This window comes from Lissotriton helveticus, chromosome 3_2, assembly GCF_964261635.1.
Source record: "Lissotriton helveticus chromosome 3_2, aLisHel1.1, whole genome shotgun sequence".
NCBI lineage: Eukaryota > Metazoa > Chordata > Amphibia > Caudata > Salamandridae > Lissotriton > Lissotriton helveticus.
Window position 1 is genome coordinate 173,707,957 of NC_136062.1, and position 16,578 is coordinate 173,724,534.

At 47.2% G+C, this 16,578-nt stretch overlaps 2 protein-coding genes across 13 annotated transcripts in view; one reads left to right on the forward strand and one right to left on the reverse strand.

Moving 5' to 3' along the window:
* The window catches only part of RBPMS2 (RNA binding protein, mRNA processing factor 2), a 242,757-nt gene extending 237,742 nt beyond the window's left edge, over positions 1-5,015 (reverse strand). The window contains exon 1 of one of the 2 annotated variants that reach the window (XM_078684971.1): positions 4,475-5,015. In XM_078684971.1, coding sequence (XP_078541097.1) covers positions 4,475-4,525 — 51 coding nt within the window. In that variant the 5' untranslated portion in view covers positions 4,526-5,015. The remainder of the gene's footprint in view (positions 1-4,474) is intronic. The other variant, XM_078684970.1, reaches the window with a different exon arrangement.
* The window catches only part of LOC144826538 (uncharacterized), a 1,868,758-nt gene that overhangs the window by 334,015 nt on the left and 1,518,165 nt on the right, over positions 1-16,578 (forward strand). The window lies entirely within an intron of this gene.

Sequence of the window (16,578 nt, forward strand, 5' to 3'; positions counted from 1 at the left end):
CAAATAGTATCTGGGCATTTTCTTTTTCGCCTTTTATTGATCATTATTTACTATGTTGGTTCTCGCTTTTCCTTAATTTATTTTCTGGGTAGGTTATTTTGTATCTCTCATTCTTAGTGTTAAAATTGAACTTTGTTGGGATTCCAGTATTTCGTTTGCCCCTGGTTCAGGTCTTAGGGTTGCCCCGGTTTGTTAACTTATTTCGGGAACCAGGCACATCATGGTGGGTGCAGACCCCCAAGGCTGCGATTGTATATAGCTTTACATCATACACCAACTGGACAGCTGTGCAACAAAAAAAAAAAAAAAAGGTCTGTCTTCAGGTTACATTGCAAGTTATCCCAGGCACTAGTAATTTAGTAGTGCGAAAACACAGAGGCCAAGGGCGCCACCATGCTAAGGAACCAAAAGTAACTTTTACTGAAGCCAAACTACTATTTGGTTCCCAATAAGCCAGAGTATGAAATATTCCGAACCCTGCTGCTTTCAAGCAACCGCAGCCCACTCCAGCAACTGTAGGAATGAATAAATCCTGCTAGAACAAGCACAAATTGTTCCTTTGCCTCACTTCAAACAACCATTGGTGCACTCCTGGAGTTTTTGGAAAGAAATCTGATCCTAAAAGAACCAAATATTTCTTTGCACCCACTTAATGCAACCATTTTCATAACTTAAGTGGACGGGATCCGTAAGCATGGAGGAGAAAATTTTTAAAAAATAGCCCACCCCTTTGTGTCCAGGCTGTGGGAAAAGCATACCCGAACAGTAATTAACAAATGTGGAATCCATCTGCAGGCCTACCTATGAAAATTAAAAAGTTAAGTACTTCTAATCCACACACCTGGTCTTCTGATGTGATGTTTTAGACTTCAATTCAGGTACTTCCCACGCCTCTTGAAGGACCAGCAAAGTGTGAATCCGCCAAGAGCACGGTCTTACAGGGAAACAGGGTGTTGTAAAGCTACATAATACCTTAAACCTAACCTGGAAGAAAGCTCGACTAATAACCCTTCTCCCACCCCTTATTAATGCCATGAGAGCTCAGTTGCCAATTAACTGAGAAGGATGTAATCTTGATAATTTTAGCCCTTGGGCTTTCACCACGGTAGAGGGGCTGAACCTGCACTAGCTCTAGCCATGGACTAATTATGAGGTTTAGATGACCAACAGATTGGGTCGTTCTATTGTTAGAGCTACAAGTGGTTTTAAACACCATGGACAACAGTATCCCTCTAGGGTGCCTTAAAGAGCTTGTGATGGAGGGATCCGTATTTGCCTGGTTCTTCCCTTACAGAATGGTCACAACCAGTTACATTGGACTCCCACAAGGTAGCCCGCAGGAAAATAGTTGCAGAGCAATCCAGAGCTCAATACGGTCACCTACTTTGTTTAATATCGACATCAGCCACCACATACATTTGAGAAGGTGTTTAGACTTGTCATTTCGTATGTAGATGACAGCTAATTTTCCGGCAAGAAACATAGCAGCAAATGGATTTTGGCAGTACAAAACCGGATGTCGCATAATGTTTTGCGACTAAACGCCAGCAAAACGCATTTGGTTGTCAGGGAAAGACGCCAGAAGATGTCAGGAATCAAATTGGCCTATCTCCATGGGAAATATTCCAAAGCCTGCTTCAAAGGTAAAAAAAAATCATTGGGCATCTATTTAGATAATGTATCCTTTGAAGCGCAAGTAAAAATGTTTTTTCTACAAATTGATTAAGGAAGGTACTGTCCTACCTGCCAACATAATGGCACACCCACGCAACAGCAGCCAATAGGTTGTGAAAAGGGAAATACTGCAGTCTTTATTTCGGTCTTGATTGGGCTATTATAACAATTGACAAGCACACAAAATGTTGCTGTTAAGGGTTATATAGGAACTGAATATATCACGTTTCTGAAGCAAGGAAGCGTTTGCACTTGCTTCCGGTTTAAAAGAAACCCTTTCTTCCTTCTTTTTTTTTTTAAAGTCCGTAGCCTCGAGAACAAGCTTCAGAATGTAATCGAAAGTACACCCCTAGCTTAAAGCTTTACTCAGCATAAAATGGTCACAAATCCCCGTTACAACACAGATTATTTAACTTACCCAAAGTGGAGAAAGCTAAAAAGTACTAGGTCTCTTCTACCTAGGATGTGGGATTGTCTTTCGTTACGTCCATCACATCTCATCTTTCTTTAAGAAAGACACTGAAGACCTTATTGTTCTGTTGACCCAGCTCCATAACTCCATTTATCTGCCATTTCTTTTAGATTGTTCTGGTCAGTTAGCGTCAGATGATCTGATGTACGTGCAATAAAACATTATCAAATCCTAGTAAAAGATGTGGTTGCAGTGGGGTTTTATGCTATATACACACATATACTTGCTTCATGGGTTTACAATTATTCTGCGTGTGTGAAGGATGATTATGTAACTCTTTGAGAGTGTCTTCAGCGACGAGTGACAAGCCATGTTTTTAATTTGTGATGTTAGAGAAGCCTCATCTGCGATGTTGTGGTTAATGAACAGGCTGCCTATTCAATATTGTGATTGTCAAACCACAGTAAAACAATTCAAACGGTAAAAAACGTAAGATGCATTCCGTTAGCAAATAACGTGAACAAAAACATAATTGATGTTAAGTCATCAGTTTGCATCCTCATTTGTGAAACAAATGAACATTAAGGCCGTGTCGACTGACAGAAGTGATACACGTGCCTTTTATGTCGTGTTTAATATGATCCCTCCCATAATTGGCTGCCAGCAATGTGTACTCCTTTAGCCTTCTTTCTAGGGTGAAGTGTCTTGGAGAGTGTGCTAACGGGTTAGATTTCTGAGCCTGGAGAACTACTCTGCCTTTTGCAGGACTTGCGGCAGGGAGTGCAACCTTTTCCTTAAGTAAAGTCTAAGTAATAGACTCTGGTGTTTGTCATAAGTAGTGGGGGTGGTGGTGTGCAGAAGTAAACCGACTGTACTGAGACATCCATGCGCTTCACGACCGCCGTAGATGGACTGGCAGTTCCCTTACATTCCAGTAACATCCTGCTCCTTAACCCTAAACAACTCTTAAAAGCTGACGGATCCCATCTGGGCCGCCCGCCTGCCAAGAAATTCTCGTGGCTTCTAGAGCCAAAAGGTCATTTCTTACGGAGAAAGCACTGTGGGGGCCGTCGAAGCTCGGATAATGTAAACCCACACCCCCAGACACCCACGGCTAATGCACCTCATAACAAAATAACCACAACACTTAAAAGAGCGGACATTTCCGACAGAGATGCCCAAGAGGGCGCCACCTGAGCGGTTGTCGGGGTTCGGCGTCCACGAGAGCGCGCTAACCTCGGAGCTGGCCTGGCAGCGGCTTCCTGCCTCGGTGACCTGCGGGAAGGGCATGCCCTTGCTTTGGGCGCTGCGAGGCAAGACCTCGCTGCAGCTCGGCGCAGTGGTATCCGAGCAGGGCCGTTCCCAGCAGGGCGAACCTCACCGGTGGACATGGGCCGAGCGGCTCAGCCGGCCCCAGCGCCCACAGCTGCGCCCTCATTAGTGCCTGGTGCGCAGCGCGCGCTGCCGGCTCGAGCTCAGCAGGGAGCGGCCTCGCCGCCCCTCAGAGGCGCGCGAGCGGTCCATCACTGGGTCCTCTTACCGGGCCCCGCTGCTGCAGCGAGCAACACTAACCGTGCAAAATACACAAATCAATGACCGCTTCCATCCACCCGGCCAAACCACCACGTTTAAAGGAGTAAACAAGTAACCGCTCCAAAATAACACGCTGGTTTATTCATCCAACTGCCCTCATGAGAGGCTGCCAGCTGACCACGGAGTTATCCCCGCACAAGACCATTGAGAAAGTGGTCCACTGAGCACCGCACGCTGTAGAGTTACATGGAAACCAAGCGTGGGGCGAGCACCCAGTCAACCAGCGTAATGACACTAGCGAACACACCCGTAGTACTGCAATGTTCCTACCCCTAGTTAACTGGATGAACACTCATGAACAGTGCAGAATGGGGCAATTGTCCCACTATATAGGAAACCGCCACAAAACAGGGGCACTTGGCCGTGACGGGTGCAGGTCGGCATCCTGAGGACACAAGTGCAGCTCCTACCTGAGCGCCGAGAGGTCAAGCCAGCCGTGCGGAAAGGACGGCCGGCGGCGAGCACAAGCCACCCACCCTTATCTGGGAAAGTGGCCGAGCTGCCCCCATGCCAGGTGTGGGGGGGTGAGCGAGCGCCCCTCGCCCGGGCCTCAACCGTGCACAGGTGCGCGATGGAAAGAACGGAGGCGAAGGGCTCCAGGAGGAAGCAAACCCGACCCCGACAGGAAAACAATGGCAGAGGGAGAGTGAGTGGCAGCTCTGGCTCCCGCTGCTCTAAACACGGAAGAGCTCGTCAAGTTAGTAAAATAGCGCCGCGCCGGCCACAAAAGAGTTCAAAGCAGAGGGTCACAAGAGTACGGCCCGGCGGCTCACACAAGCACCCAGGGCGCCTCACCTCCTCCTCGACGCTGCTCAGGTGCTCCCCGTCCTGCTTGTGGCTGCTCATGGTGCAGAGGTCGGCGGCCGCTCCTTCCAGAGTGCCCACGGTGCTCGGGCGCGTCTTTAGTTTCGGTGCCGTGGTCTCCCCACCCCTCGAGGCAGCAGATGTAGACTAGTGTCGGTTTCACGTTGAGAGGTGAGACGTGTGCGGGATGATTGTGCGGTGCAGGAGACTTAGTGTGCCCCGGGTGTTGCTCCAAGAGGTGGCTTGTTTCGTTACCCCTTTTTGGAAATAGAGTGGGGAGGGGGAAAAGAAAAAGTTAAGTGCGTGCTTTTAGTGTGTGAAAGTGCGCTGTGAAGGTGCAGAGGAGAAGTGGGAGGGAGGTTGCTTTATACCCTCTGGGCTCACATGGAGTTGGCTGAGGCAGAAACCCCAATGGAGAGAAAAAGACGGTGCTAATCAGCAACGAGGGGGGAGGTCCTGACTGCAGCCGCGTCTCGTTTCTGCGGCTTTTCAATTTGACCATCAATTAGAGAGAGGGAGGAAGGGGCAAGGAAATGTGCCGCTTGTGTTGGAAATGCAGCTCAGCTGGGCTGGGATCCAGGCCCTCCCCACTGCATCACTGTCTCCCTGGGAACCTCCAGCCCAATCACAGGAAGCAGCCACAACTTTTTTTTTCCACGAAAACTTTTTAAACTTTGATGAACTTGCATGATTGAACTTTCTTAAAGCAGCAGGGCTAGACGACCCCTCCCCACCGTGACCCGCCCCCACATTAAACCCCGAAAGGCAAGTTCCCAGTCACACGCTGCTGTGTTTGATAACATGTTACTTCATGAACAGCTTCGCCACATTTAGGCTCCCGACCTATCTGAAAGATACAGCGGCCAACGCTCTCCATTACGAATCGAGTCCCGTTATTAAACAAAAGATAGTTACCTTGTTGTGTACATTGTAGCTTTGTTGTTGGTATTCACGGGTTAGCATATGCAGGGCCACGGGAATTATGCGGCAGTAGACACCCAAATTATGCGATACGAAAAGGCAAATTGTGCGGCATAATGCAGCACATTTTCTAATAGTACTACTTTATTGTATTTTTCATTTTTAAACTTGGTAATACTGTCTGGGCATTGGTTACACTCCAATAACAGTTTAACACCCAAATATAGCAACAAGCAACAGAAAGCTGACCAGTCAAGTTTTGAAGAGGGCCTTCCACCAGGCTGGAACGTGTGTTTGCATTCTTAGTAACTTGTGAACCGTTTGATGTTTTTGTTAAAATATGCAGATTATGTGGCTGAAGGTGGATTATGTGGTAAATGCGGTATATCTATAATTATGTGAAAATCTCTGCAGCCACACAATCGCATAGTTCCAGAGACCCTGGGTATATGCAGTAGCAGACGGGTACAGAAACAGCTCTGTAATTCAGGCTGAGACCAGTGGTCATCTTTGACGTTTTTAAACACAACTCTGGTCATGCTGTTCCCTGACGCATATCGTGCTGGTACCTTCAGCCACTCCTGGATTTTTAACGGGTTAACTCCTATACTGTGTTATTTTATGAAGGTTTGTATAAAGAGCTTGTGCCATTTGATCTAATTGAGAAGCCACATACACAAGTCTTATTATACATCGTGCCGTCAGTTTCTTTGCATTTATAGCGACCGCCTCACTCCATGTATTCGCAGGACATGGTATCCGGTCCGGCCCTCTGTGGCAATCTGACACATTCTCGGTCTTGGTTCATTTGCGTTGAGCAGCCGTGATCAACACTCCTGTGATAGCAGTGATTTGCGGGTGAAAAGTTGAGTGTGCGTTGTGACCTGGGGCGAGGAGCTATTGTATTCATAATATCAATTATCATGTATAAGTGTTAGTAATGCACTGACATCAAAGCACCGTAAGCATTCACGCATTACAGACACGCACGGCTGTAACATATGATACCACTCCTAGCACTAGAAAGCGAAGACCAATCGAGACTGTTCTATTGCACTGAAGCGACGACCCTGTTATTGCGTGACAGAAATACTTTAGCTTGCTGCCCTAGCACTGTGAAGACACGAACCCGTCCGATATATTTCTCTTTGAGGGCGCACTATTAGCAGCTCTCACTGCAATTCATACGCATTCACGTGAAATACGGAGGCATCGGCCGCGCGCACCGGTCGGTCGCGTAGGATGCTATCATATGTTTTTGGGCATTTTATCTTAGTTCTGGAGGTAAGTATGCGGGGTGGAGGTGCAGCACACGTTAAGTACAAATGCTGGAATTCAAAAGACGACTGAGCAATAAAGATGCCTTTAATTTCGTTTTTATCTTGTCACATTTGCTGTGCGTTCAAACATAGATGTCAAATGTCAGGCTACGTAACACTGCCTGCATACTACACCCTTAACTTTCTCCTGCTGAATGGGAGTGGGTGATTTGATCAGTATCTGAGAAGTCCTGAAATTGCATTTGAATATATATGGTAGGTACACCATTTTTTAAATGATTTAATGTGTGCTACCTTGGTGTGTTTTCTGTCGTACAAACACTGCAATCAACTAAAATAGCTGTTTCAAGATACCTGTAACCAGTCACTGTCTATGGTGCTGTCTAATGGCTAGTTCAAGTTGAAACTTAAATACACCGAATTACCCATAATGTTGTTTTTCATAATCATTTTAAGAAATATTCAATATTCTCGACTCCAGGTGTATATACATTTATCTCATGAATGATTCCATGCACAATGTTGTTCAAACTCATTACTTAATAGCTGATGTATCATTAGCCACAATTGGACGTCCATGAATCATGAGCCCCAGAGCATTTTGGGTTACTAGGACCCTTCGCCAGGGGAAAGCTATGAACAAACAAAAATGACTTAGACTGTAATAGTCAATGGAAACTCATCAAGAGTGCGCCATGTGCACATCTGATATAAATACTGCATATCACAAAATCTTAAGAAAAATGCTGAAAATTGTTCATGTGATTTACTAATTTGCCTGCCCCCTGCATATTTGCACATTGCACCTTGCACATTAGTATTGAAGCTGTAATTCAAAATTTGCAAACATTCGTGACAAGAATTTTCAATTCTATTAAGGACAAGGAGGCGAGGATTATGCTATCTCATTTCTTTAATGAAATGCCCAGCAGCCATGGAAACAAATAAAACTACAATACCCATAAACACTTGGGTAACAACCATAGAGTCTGTGGTATCTAAAGCCATATAGAGAGTCACACTTCCTCTTTCTTTCGTGAAAACATATCCAGTAAAGCAGGACAAATCCAACACAGAAAGTCAAATAAGGGAAACAGCATCACCAATCCAGGAAGTCCAAGGAACATCCAAAACGCAAGAGAGTGAAGAAGACTGAAGCCAAAAATCCCCAAAGGAGCAGGCAGGCAGAAACCAGGCAGGCTTAAAAAGTCTTCATTTGGGGTCAGATCCTGAAAAGGAACACAAAGCCGTAATACACAAGCTGTGCAAAAAGTGAGCATAGAATGCAAGGGGGGGGGTAGAAAAAACAAGAGAAATGCAAATAAACCATCGTAAGCATAAATGCAACACATGTTTATTATTAAAAATGCATACAACAATGGATGGGATAATCCTCGCCTCCTTGTCCTTAATAGAATTGAAAATTCTTGTCACGAATGTTTGCAAATTGTGAATTCTTTTGCAGGACAGGAGGCTCCGATTATGCTTGTTTAAAGCTGATCCACCACCACAGAAGCAACATTAGCAATAGGTTTATAATAAAATGTCTTAAAAACAGAATCAGAAGACCAATCAGCGGCCTTCATAATGTCAAACAAAGTGACCCCCATCGAGAAAGCTTTAGAAGCCATTGCCCCTCGAGCGGAGCGAGCCCCAAACACAGCAACATCAATACCTGCTTCCGCCATGAGCCAATGCACCCATCGGGCCAAAGTAGCCGGGGTAACGGGGCGAAAAGGCTTCTGCAAAGCAATCAACAATTGACCCTGCATTTCAGAACGTAAAGAAGCAATACTTACTTCATAATCCTTGAGACACTGGACAACACAAAGGTTGGGGTGGGCGGGAAAAGAAGGGTAAGTAATGATTGCCGTATTCGTTTTAGTACGGCGAGAAAGCCGAAACGTGACTCCCTCAGGCGTAAAACTGCGACCGGCCAAATCCAAAGCACGGACATCAGAAACCCGCTTGCAGGAGACCAGACACAGTAACATAGTGAGCTTGGCCGACAGTTGTTTACGGGACAATAAAGAATTGGCAGGCCAGGCGTCTAGAAAACGTAATACCACCGACACGTCCCATAAGGAGACGTATTTAGGACGTGGAGGATTAGCTAGACGGATACCCTTGAGTAGCTTAGTAATTAAAGGGTGCTCACCCATAGGCTTACCATCCACGTGGAGATGGCCCGCGGAAACTGCAGAATGGAAGTTGTTCACTGTGCGATAGGCCAAACCAGAAGAAGCAAGGGAGGCCAAAAAATTAACCATCACAGAAACATCTGCTGAAGTGGGATCAACCTTCCGTTGAACACACCAGTCACACCAACGTTTCCAAGATCCCCTGTAGCGTTTGTGTGTACTGGAAGACCAGGCATCATTAATGAACTTGGAAGCGTCTGCAGAAAGGGCCGGGACCGACCAACGTTCCCCGAAATCCGCCACTCAAGGAGCAGGAGAGCGCCTGACAGAATCAGGGGATGCGGATTGTGAAGAGGATCTAACAGGAGATTCCACTTCTGGGGAAGAAGGAGAGGCACCGCACAAGACATCTCCAGGAGAATCAGGAACCACGCTTGAGCCCGCCACAGAGGAGCAATCAGAATCCGCTCCGATTGAAAACGTTGTGTGTAAGCCAGTACCCTGGGAATCATCATGAATGTGGGAAAGGCATAGCACAGAGTCGATGGCCACGTTTGCAGAAAGGCATCCGTGGCTCGGGCCCCCGGATCCGGTCTCCAGCTGAAGAACAGCGGGAGCTGGGTATTGAGGCGAGAGGCAAACAGATCTATGTGGCACTGGCACCAAGTCCGAAGAAGGCGGCGAAACACGCGGGGATGGAGCCTCCAGTCGCTGAAATCCCTCAGGTGTCTCGAATTCCAATCTGCAATATGATTGTTGCGTCCAGGTAGATATTCTGCAATAACTGTGATCCTCTGTTGCAGACAAAAGTGCCAAAAATCTTTGGCAATCTCCGCCAGCAACCTCGACCGAGTTCCGCCCAGCTTGTTGATATAGCGGACTGCTGATACGTTGTCCATGCGGAGAAGTATACAGCAGTTGGACCGAAGGGAAGAGAGGCAACGAACCGCAAAGGAGCCCGCCAGGAGCTCTAAACAGTTGATGTGGAGATTGAGCTCCTGAGGAGACCATCGTCCCCCTGTCGAGATCGGACCGCACCGAGCTCCCCAACCCTATTGGCTGGCATCCGACTCGATCTTTATCTCCGGCGAGGAGCCGAAGAGGGCTCGCCCATTCCAGGCATCCATGTGATCCAGCCACTATTGCATCTCCCACCTCGCCTCCTCCGAGAGAGGAATCTGGTACGAATAACGGAGGCCTTTTTGGAGATGACGTATCTTCAGGCGTTGTAAAGCCCTGTAATGAAGAGGGGCTGGAAAGATCGCTTGAATGGAGGAAGCCAACAGACCGACAAAGCGTGCTAACGACCTCAATGACACAGTCGGTTTGGAAATAACCGAAGTCAATTCCCTCTTGATGTAACAAATTTTTTGATTCGGTAACAGAAGTTGACATGTAAGGGAATTGACCTGGAAGCCCAAGAAGTCTATTACCTGTGTCGGGCTCAAGACTGACTTCTGAACGTTCACCAAAAACCCCAGAGACTGCAAAAGGTCGATGGACCATTCCAGGTGAGTCAATAATTGGGACGGAGACTCCGCCAAGATGAGGATGTCGTCTAGATAAATGATCAGACTAACACCCCGAGTGCGTAACGACTCCACTACCGGTCTCAGCAGTTTCGTGAAGCACCAAAGTGCCGACGAAACGCCGAATGGAAGGACTTTGTATTCGTACCACGTCCCCAGCCAGTGAAACTGATGGAAATGATGATGAGGAGGGAAGACAGGGATGGACAGATAAGCATCCTTGAGATCGAGGCGAACCATCCAGTCTCTTTCTCTCAGAAGATCCCGTAAAAGATGGATGCCCTCCATTTTGAAATGTCTGTAAACCACCCCTCCATTGAATTCCTTTAGATTGAGTACCAAACGGGACCCTCCTCCTTTCTTTTCCACCAGGAAAACCGTGCTGACGAATCCCTGAGGATGGCGCACGGTCGGAACGATCGCCTCCTTCAAAAGAAGGGATGTCAGTTCCGCTGAAATGAACTCTTGATCCTGAACGGAAAAGCGAAGAGGAGCGGGAGGAAGGGACTGACACGGGGTCTGATAGCACTCTATTCTGTAACCTTGGACTGTCTCCAGCACCCAAGCATCGCTGGAGATCAAGCACCAGTTGTCTAGAAAAAAACGAATCCTGCCCCCAGTACCACACTGCATGCAGGAATGAGGCTCACCTGAAGTATTGGAGTCCTGGTATCCTCCATAGCCTCCACCGGAGCGTCCTTTTTGGTACTGTCCTCGTCCTTTTTTGGAGGGATAGAATCTGGATTTTTGGGAATATCCGGAATCCTGCTGACTTCCTCTGTGGGACTGAGATCCCCTTTGGATTGATTGACTACGGCCGAACAAGCGTCCCCTTTGTCGCCCGGCCCTGGTGAAAACCGGACGAAACGCTTGTTTTAGAGAGGCTTGCGCTTTATCCAGACCACTGAAAGTGCTGACAAATTTAGTGAGTTCCTTGAGGAATGGCTGGCCGAAGAGCAGACCCTGAGCTTCAGGGCCAGACTCTGAAGTGGAAAGTTCAGCCAACTTGGGGTCTAATTTCAGGAGAATGGAACAGCGGCGTTCGCTTGAAAGGGCACAATTAGCGTTGCCCAGCTGGCAAATAGCCCTTTGAGCCCATTCTATGAGCTCATCCGGGTCTACCAACGCAGATGACTCCTTGGCTAAGAAACCAAGATCGAGGATTTTAGCTAAAGGGCCCATCAAATCAAGAACCTTGACCTGGCATGACCGCCAAGACCTATCAAGACCCTTCTTAGGATCTTTAGCATATTTGCGAAGATAAGTGAGCATCGTGGGATCCACCTCAGGAGTATCCGCTAGATGATCCGCCAGATCCGGTCTAGGACATTCCGACCGAAGCCGAGCCCGAACATCCTTGTCGAAGGGCTGGCGTATGTGAGCTTGCACATACTCCGCGACCGCTGGGGACGGAAGCCATGACGTGGAATTAGGATGTAGAATATCTGTGGGATCAAAAGTAAGGACCGGAGGATGAGTAGGAGCATCCACGAAATGCTCCTTACATTTCTTCTTCTTAGGAGGAGGATCTGCATGATCAGAAGAAGAGGAAGAATTGTGCTCATCCGTATCAGCCGGGGAAACAGCGGAGGACGCACCCACAGAGGCTGTGGACGTGGTAGAGGACTATGATTTAGCCAAATGTTGAAAATCAGAAGAATGAGGATTTTTTGGAGAAGCAGAGGACTTGCGTGAAGCAGGCACCCATCCCTGCTGCTGCGCATACTTAGTTAAATGACGTTTCAGAGGCGTAATGGCCCGCACCAGTGCTTTCTTAACGGAGTGTTGCACTCCCTTATCAAGGGCCTCCACTAAGTCCTGCTCTAGGGACTCAGAGGCGTCCTCCTCATCATAATAGTCATCGTCATCATAGAACTCACTCATAGTTCACAGAGAGTGAAAATATAAATGCCCACATGATGACTCAAAATCCGTAATGCCAGAGGCAAAATTCAGTGGGAGTGTAAAAACCCCACAGCAAGCCCAATATGCGCAGAGAACCTGCAAATAAGCTTTAAAATGTGGAGGGGGGCTTGCTGACAACAAAAACACACTCTAGGCAAAGCCTATGCAGATTTTCTTGCCTAAAGCCCTTTGCCGAGCACTAGGCATCTGAAGGGGTTAATTCTGAGGCCGTGGGTGGAGACGCTGTGAAAAACGTCCTTCGTAGAAGCTTCGGAGCCCTGAGGGGAAGGAAAACCAGAAACAAACAGCCGCGCATGCGCGGAGAGCAAATGCCACCAGAATGAAGCAAAGAGCTCGCGCGTCTATTAGTGCGCGAGTCCTTCAACCCCTGACTCCCACTCCACCGGTAAAGAGACACGGGCGCTGCGCGCCCGGTCAACAAGGAGGTGACACACTCTCCCACAAGTGCGGCGCAAATGAAATAAATCGGGCAAACAAAACCGGGAATGGCGCACACACCGCAGCGTTAGGACGCTAAAGAGAACAAGCAAAGCACCATATCAACAAGTAATATGCAAAGGTAAGGTGAAAAGCACTTAACTGGCTGCGGAGCAGCAAAGAAAGAGGAAGTGTGACTCTCTATATGGCTTTATATACCACAGACTCTATGGTTGTTACCCAAGTGTTTATGGGTATTGTAGTTTTATTTGTTTCTATGGCTGCTGGGCATTTCATTAAAGAAATGAGATAGCATAATCGGAGCCTCCTGTCCTGCAATAGAATTGGTTATGCGTGATATCCTTGTAATATTTTATTGATTAGCTGTAGAACTAAACTTGGTTTTAACATTTTTACTGATGAAGGATTATGTAACTGACTATGAGAAATGCTTAAACGACAAGCTTGTAATATAATCCATGTTTAGTCACAATCTTTTATTAACAATGGATTATCTTAAATGTATGTACTTTTATGGATAAGACATATCCGAATAAAGATCATGACTTGACTTGACTTAAACTGTAATAGTCAATGGAAACTCACCAAGAGTGTGCCATGTGCACATATGATATAATTACTGCATACCACAAAATCTTAAGAAAAATGCTGAAAATTACGACATGAGAGAAAGCGGATTATTTGCTACACTTGTTCTTTGTGTGACGCTTGGATTTTTCACAATTACTGTGATTTCAGTGTTGTAACATTGATGCAGCACCCCCACTATGAAAATGATTCCTGCTCCACTGCATTTTATGTCAAAAACATATTAGATTCAAGATGCACGGAGCAAATAACATTGTGAAGCATCGGAAATAGTATGCACATGCTATTGTTAGGTATGCCTAGAGTTTGGCATTACTTTTGGTGAACTACTTCCTGATTCCTCTTTTCCAGAATGTGGGAGGCAGTGGCATATTTAGAGTGGGGCAGATGGGGCAACTTCCCAGGCTATTTTTGTCCTGGCCCTCCTTGTACCTCACAGGAGCGTAACAGAGGCCTCTGTAGCAAAGGGGTCCCCCACACAGGGGTTGGGCCCTCCAACTCTTCAGAGGACTCCAATTAAGGCCATGGCAAATTAGTATATGTGAGATATGGGAGACACAGGGGTCTCTCTTCAAATTCTGCAGGGAGGCCCCATCATTTTATATATGTCACTGTCCACCTCAGCAGCTGCTGAATGTACTAGGATGCGACAGAGAACAAACTAATAGACACTGCACCTTGTTATGTTATGTTATGTTAATTGGCTCTTGTACCGCTCATGACTCACCGAGGGGCATCTCAGCGCTTACTTAGACGATTGACTGAGGAGAAGGAAGGGATCGGAAACTTCGGATGAGGCAATATTTTTTAGAAGAGGAAAGCCTTCAGTAATTTCCTAAATACTAGATAGGAGGTGGACGTTCGCAGGACTTCTGGTAGGGAGTTCCAGTATTTGGGGTCGATAAATGAGAAGGCTTTCCCTCCTGAACGTGTCCGCCAAATTCGCGGAATTATCAGCAAGGCCTTTCCGTTAGATCTCAGATTAGGGCAGGATGATTGCTTATAGAGTTTGTTTTGCAGGTATTCTGGACCTGTTCCATTGATGGCTTTGAAGGTGAAACAGCAGATTTTAAAGAAAGACCTCTTCTTCACCATTACCACACACATTAATTTGTCCAACCACCTTCCACTGTTAAGCAGTGTTGTTTAACATGTTTATATATGATATTGTATACAACTGTGTATGTATATATTTACATTTATATATGCATATATATTCTCTGAAAAAACAATGGGCACAGGGACATTATAGTTAGGCTCACACTTTACTCGTACAAAACCATAGAAATTCAGCAGTTAGTTACCGCAGCTAACTATAACTCAGGCCCCCGTAATGCACTGCTTATGACCTCACATATCACATCACTCATGACATGGTCAAGTCATCATTGACGACATCATCCAATGAGTGTTAGTGTTTCCCAAAAAGTTTTTGAGACTTAAAGACCAGTACTAAGCTACACCATAAGTTAAATTACTATTCTTTCTGTACCACTGAGTGGTATTGTTTCTAACCTATGTTATCTGAGTAGCTTTGTGACTGTATCAGTGTGTGAGTGAGTGACTGTGTGAGTGGCTGTATGGCTGTATGAGTAGGTGTGTGAGTGGATGTATGGGTGAATACGTGGAGTTGTAAGTAGCTGCATGGGTGAATAAATAGAAGTGTGACTGTATGGGTGAGTGAATGGCTGTATGGGTGAGTGTAGGTAAGTAGGATCTGCTTCCATGGTTACCCTCACGTTTTGCTGGTGTAACTCTGTTTTTCTGACGAGTCTGACTGGGATCATGCTAATCAGGACCCCAGTCACTGTGCTTTCTCCTGTATTGGACTTGCTAAGTACTTTTGTACCTTCCTAATTGGCTACTGGTTTACCCTTCTGAGTACCAAGTATATGGTACTAAGGTACCCAGGGCATAGGTACACCAGGGGTCCCCGATGGGCTGCAGCATGTATTATGCCACCTATGAGAGACCACCCAAACTGTGCATCAGGCCTGCCATTGCAGCCCGTGTGAGATGGTGCTATATACATGCTCCCCCTCGCACAAGTGACCCGCCAGCACAACCTGAACATAATCTCCTACGCCAACGACACCCAGCTCATCCTCTCCCTCACCAAGGACCCGCACACCGCCAAAACCAACCTCCATGAGGGAATGAAGGCCGTCGCTGAGTGGATGAGGAGTAGCCACCTAAAACTGAACTTGGACAAGACGGAGGGCCTCATCCTTGGCTCCACCCCCTCGGCCTAGGTCGACTCCTGGTGGCCGACCACACTGGGAACAGCACCGACACCCACGGACCATGCACGCAACCTAGGATTCATCCTCAACTCCTTCCTCTCCATGTCGAAGCAGGTCAACTTAATTTCCTCCTCCTGCTACAACACCCTCCGCATGCTTCGCAAGATCTACAAATGGATCCCAACCGAAACCAGAAGAACAGTGACCCAAGCCCACTTCAGCAGCAGGCTGGACTACGGCAACACATACTACACAGGAATCCCGGCCAAACACCTACGATGGCTGCAACGCATCCAAAACGCCTCCACCCGCCTGATCCTCAACAGCCCACCGCGCAGCCACATCACCCCCACCTAAGAGACCTGCACTGGCTCCCCGTCAACAAGAGGATCACGTTCAAGCTCCTCACCCACGCACACAAAGCGCTCCACAACACCGTGGCCAGCCTACCTGAACAGTAGACTCAACTTCTACACCCCCGCCTGCCAGGTTCGCTCCGCCAGTCTCAACCTTGCCGCTGTCCCGGGCATCCAACGAACGACCTCCGGCGGCAGATCCTTCTCCTTCCTCGCCGCTAAGACCTGGAGCACCCTCCCTACCAATCTGCAGCAGACCCAAGACCTCCTCACCTTCAGAAGGCTCCTCAAGACCTGGCTCTTCAAACAGTAGCTGCATCCCCCCAGCACCTTGAGACCCTCGCGGGTAAGTAGTGCGTGCTACAAGTTGACTGATTGATTGATTGACCATTCATTACAGATATATGTTTCCTTATATCTGCGGTCACTGCACTTAAAACCTTTAAGTCACCCTTAAGGCAGGCCTTTCAATCCTGAAGGCAGGGTACTTGGTTCTAAGTGTGAGGGTGCCCTGAATGACCAGGACACCCCTACAAACCCAAAAGTCAATTCTGTCAGCCATTTTAGACATATAGTAGACATCAAGTCAAATACGAGGTGTCTATCTATATAATGGCTGCACCGAAACTGGTCATGTTTGGTATCACTTCAAAAGAGAGGATGGGAGCGACCC